This window comes from Otolemur garnettii, unplaced genomic scaffold (assembly GCF_000181295.1).
Source record: "Otolemur garnettii isolate 467f Iridium unplaced genomic scaffold, OtoGar3 scaffold00063, whole genome shotgun sequence".
Classification (NCBI taxonomy): domain Eukaryota; kingdom Metazoa; phylum Chordata; class Mammalia; order Primates; family Galagidae; genus Otolemur; species Otolemur garnettii.
The window spans coordinates 10,351,314-10,356,426 of NW_003852458.1; the positions used below are offsets into that span (position 1 = coordinate 10,351,314).

Genomic DNA, 5,113 nt, shown 5'->3' on the forward strand with positions numbered 1-5,113 from the left:
ATTTTTCCATACATTCAATACCTAAGTATTGTGTACTAAAACTCTTAAATATTTGTATTTTCACTACCCAGAAAGAATGAAAAATGAAAAACCAGATGTCAGCCTATACTTTGTATATGGTTTTCCAGATTAGATTTGATATTGTGATCGTTCTTTAAAAAAGAGATATAAAACACACACGCAAAATAGAGAAGAAAAACAAATACCATGATTATATTTAGTGTTAAACATATTTTGGTTTAAAATGTACTGAATCAGAGATAAATTTGTACTACCTGCCCCCTAAAATGCCTACTCTGAAAAAGAACAGAAATGAGGGAAGAGAAGCTCAATGATGCTGAAAAGTCATCACAGCTAAAAAATAAAAATATATAAATGGTATGGGAAGAGCACAAAATAAATCACTGACAGAACCACTCAGAAAATACAAAAACAGATTCAATCATACCTTAAAGTGTTATATATGATAACATAAGCTTTTCCAAGCAAGGGACAAAAGAAAGAATTACTTAATAAATGGTGCTGGGATTACTGAATGGCATTTGGGAAATGCTGCCTCAGAGGTTTATCACATGTATAAAGTACCTATTCTAGATTGTACCTGACACCCCAAACACTAAACTAAATTCCAAGTGGCTTGAAGAATAACATTTTATAAAGGTGAGTTGCTCAAAGAAAAACTGATCCCTGACCAATAGCAAATAGACAAGAAACAAGTTAACAAGTGCTGGTTGTGTCTTTTTATATAAATAGTAGGTACTATTAAGTTAATTTTGTCAAGAGTTTAACATTTCAACTTCCACTTATGTAAAATCTTAAATTTACAAAAACTGTCATCAAGAAAGCCTCAGTGCTACCTATGTGCACAGATGTCAGGATGTTAAAATTAAGAGCAGTATCAAATGATGGCACAACTGGTTTGTAAAGATGGTCAGTTAAAGTTCTTACTAGAACTTTCTAGAATTGAATTGTCTAAAAATCTTACTGCAACATCAGCAGTAAATTATACAGTTTCAGTGAATAAAGTTACTCAAAAGAAATAATGGAAAAAGAACCTTCTAGACTAAGTTATACCTTACAACTTTTTATGGCTCTTTTCCCGCAAGGTAATAGAAAATTACTCAGTAGGCAGGCAAGTATCATGACACCATAGAAAGCAGAAAGTAAATGACAGTCTTCATAATCAGATAGACTAGGTTCAAATCCTGACTCTGCCTCTTAGAAAATTTCTATAGATAAATTAGGTAAACTCTCTAAGACATAGGCTTCCTTACCAATAAAAAGGGCTTGCTATCCAGCCAATATAGCTGTTCTGATTGGTTGGACATCCATTTTGATCAGTAGGTACCCATGCCATACTGGTGTTTTTAAATGTTTCTAATATAATTCCTAGTTCTTGGACACAGTAAACTCTCGGTAAATGAGTTATTATTCTTAAAAGTCCAAAATAAAATACAACCAAAATAATAAAATTTGTATATCCATATGTAAAATACATCTCTACCACATATTAACAAATAAGTACATATAAGTTACTAAAAAAACAGCCAGATAACTTCTTCATTTTGACATCTCTGAGAATGAAAAAGTAACCAACCTGAAAAATTCTGATCATAATTCCTGACTGCAAGGAAAATGGCAGGGAGAAAGAACTGTGTAACTTTTATGTTTCTCAGTCTGGTGAAATATACAGGCCTATGCATTAAACTACCAGTTTGTAATTATGTATCCTCAAATATTAATACTTACAAAAATGAAGTTTTAAAAAAAAATCACCTTTTTTCTTTCAGAAGGTATGATGTTTTCAGATAAAAAAGGGTGAGTAGCCGAAGAATTTCGAAAATCTAGAGCTCGCTGTAGTCGTGTCTATAAACAGAAATATAAAATGTAATCTTAAAAAATGTAAAAAGATTTGAAAAAATCAATTTAGAATGATGGTACAGTATAATCCAGAATACCAATTACTTTTCATATTGTAGCCCACCTTGAAGATATTTTGGTATTAAAAAGAGTAGTTTTTGTGACTACTTACTCGGTAAGTGCTAATAACAAAGTGTGTCCTTTGACGAATCCTTTCGGGTTGTTCTAAAGGATGTGCTGAAACAGGAGGTGACTTCTCAAATAAAAATTCAGAGCCACAGGGAGAAAGTTGCAAGTTGGAACCATCAGCATATTGTACTTGCACTGAATCATCTTCATAAAGTACCATTCGCACTTCGGCTGTCATTATTAAGGCAGGATAAGATATCCTTCCAAGACAAAGACTAAACAAAATAGGAAACACAACAGCAAAAAGCTTTCTTATAGAGAAAAATTTTATCAAAATGAATGGATGTACTTTCTTAGAACATAATCAAAACAATGCTATTGCATTTACTTTTGCTCAAGGAAAAGTATCTTTTCTTACTATATAATCTTACTATAGACATTTAAATGATCTGAAATTAATAGCCTCAACAAAATGCCTTAATTAATAACCCCCAGGACTTTACTCCAATATAGGAACATAATCTAGAGGAAAAAGCCCAGAATGGTTTATCTGCCTTTATAATTTCAGTAGCTTCACTTCTCCTTAATTTAACTTACATACTCAGTATCTCATTTCAAATAACAAGCAAATTTCACTTTTGCAATAAGAATGCAGCAAATCATCAATAATACACGCAAAAGGCAGGCCAAAAGTAACTATTAGGTCTAAGGGAAAAGAATGCTAAAAAAGAAATCCAAATACCTAGAATCTGATCCCTACCCTAGACTAAGGAAGTCCTTCCTTATCAGTACTGAGCAAGTTCATCTCCTAGTTTTAGATTCGTTCTCATTTCACTGCATTCAATTTCCTCTTCTCTCCTTCCACAATGACTCTTCACCTACACTTTTCATATTGGAAAGTGGGTTTCGTTCATACTCTAGCATTCACTAGCTGTACAGCTCAGGTGGCTGTTTCCTCATTTGTAATATACAGGTAGTAGAAGGAACACTGTGTGGATTAAATGAGAAAACAAATAGGACAGTGCCTAGCATTGTGGATATCACCTTATAGGCGCTCAACTAATCTTATGAAATGTTTTTATTCTTTTCTAACCCTAACTACATTCCATTCTGCATTATCCCATTCTACTCAGATGGTCGAGTTTCAACCAGCAGGAAAAAAAAAATACCTTCCCATAACTAATGATTTCTCCACTTTATCCCTATTCTCTACCAATAGATCTCTCTAGCATCCAACTCATTGCCCACTTTCTCTCCTATCAGTCTTCAGACCTCGGCAATCCAGCCTCTCCCTCTACCTCCGTATTGATGTTGTTTCACAATGGCCACCAATGTCTTTTACACACAATAACTTCAATCTTCATCCTATTAAATCTGGTCAACCTGTTGACAGTGTTGTCTACCTTTCTCTGCGGCAATCTCAATTCCCCTGCCCACCCCCTTTCCACCACGTTGGGCTGCCATGGTTTCCCTCTCTATTTCTACTGCATTTAATTTTTTTTGCCATTCTTTTAAATCAAGGATTCTTCAAGACTTAACCTCAGCCCTCATTTCATCTCTTCTTACCATAAACACTTGTCACTTTTACATTCCATCTTGTTTTGTTTCTTAATCTTACCCCCTTCTAATACATGTAATCAGCTGTATATGATATAGTGTATAATCTTTCGCGGGACATGTCAAGAAATAAGTATTTATTCAATCATATGGTCTCTCCTGAAGCAATTCACCCAACTTTAATTATTTTCTTTCTCTAGAGAACTTCCAAACTTACCCTCTTCTCCAGTGCTTTTAGTCAGCTGTCTGCTAGACTTTTCCCCATGTCTGTCCCATTGTTAAATAAAATATGACAAAAATGAAACTTAATCATTTCCAAAAAGCAGACATCTGTAATATTCCCTAACTTTCACTTTCACTCTCATATGTTTTTTTAAGTCCAGTCCCACATACAGCAGCAAGAGAAATCTTTTAAAATAAAAATCAGGGCCATGTTCAGAGGCTCAGGGCTATAATTCCAGCGCTTTGGCAGGCCGAGGCAATAGGGTCACTTGAGGCCAGGAGTTCAAGACCAGCCAGGGCAGCACACACACAAAAAAGTGAATTTTAAAATTCTTGCTTCTCTTGAATTTATAATTTGAGTTAGTGACATCTCAATGTTAGTAGCCGATATTAGCAATATTTAACTTATCACTCTGCTTTCCTCTATAAACCTGTAACAGCTCCTTTCTCTCCAACCCAGTTCTCTTTCCTCCTTTTCTATTTCAAGCCATCAGCTCTCCCTTCAAATCCTGAGACCTTTCCCCAGTTTCTTCTTTCTCCAATCCATCCCTGGTATGGCTGTTACAGGTAACTTTCCACATGTCAGACCATATCAACTGCTTTATATCACTTGCTTACATACTTGTTAGATGGCAACATGTTTAAATTACAGTATATATCAGATATATCTACTTAGTATTTCAGGAAAACAACACGTGCTGATACATAGTTGGAAGACATTTTTAAAGTCTGAACTGGGAAAAAAGTCTCTCTGGCTAAGCTTTTCGTTTTGTTTTAACAGCACTGTTAAGGTATAATTTTTAAAGATTATTTAAATAATAAAACATACAAAAGAAACAGTATGATGTCTAAAGTTCCTGGTATATCACAGCAAACCATAATCCAGCTCCAAGCCATATTTCCAGCCTCAATGCTGTTTTACTTCTTTTAGTGTTTTCACCTCCCAGTACAATACTATGTTTTGTACTATGTTTAACGACCAAAAAAGCCACACGTCTGTTCCTAACCAATGTAAATGCGATAGAATCTAGTTACAGATGAAGTCTCATCAGAACCAAACATTCTACACTCACACAGCATTCGGAGCTGAGAAGTTGTAGAAAGGTCAGTTAACTGCCCCCAACTTTAATTTATTAAAATGCTGCGTCCGTGCCTGCCCATGACTGTTTCTCCAGGGATGTTTCTTGAAGTTGACAAATTACCAAGTGATATTTCTTGAGAAAAGAAAACAATCACAAGCGCCGAGGTACAGGAAGAGAGCTTTGGCCTACTCGCCCAAGTTATAGCAGCCGGAGGACGAAGAAACGGTCAGTTGAAATCAAAGACCGCTCATCTGCAGTTCAAA

At 35.0% G+C, this 5,113-nt stretch overlaps 1 protein-coding gene across 1 annotated transcript in view; it reads right to left on the minus strand.

Annotated features, from left to right (window-relative positions):
* Positions 1-5,113, minus strand: part of CUNH5orf34 (chromosome unknown C5orf34 homolog) — a 24,046-nt gene extending 18,933 nt beyond the window's left edge. The window contains exons 1-3 of the mRNA XM_023515016.1: positions 4,842-5,113; positions 2,033-2,264; positions 1,777-1,866 (exon numbers count right to left, since the gene is read on the minus strand). Of these exons, the coding sequence (XP_023370784.1) occupies positions 1,777-1,866; positions 2,033-2,227 (285 nt within the window). The 5' untranslated portion in view covers positions 2,228-2,264; positions 4,842-5,113. The remainder of the gene's footprint in view (positions 1-1,776; positions 1,867-2,032; positions 2,265-4,841) is intronic.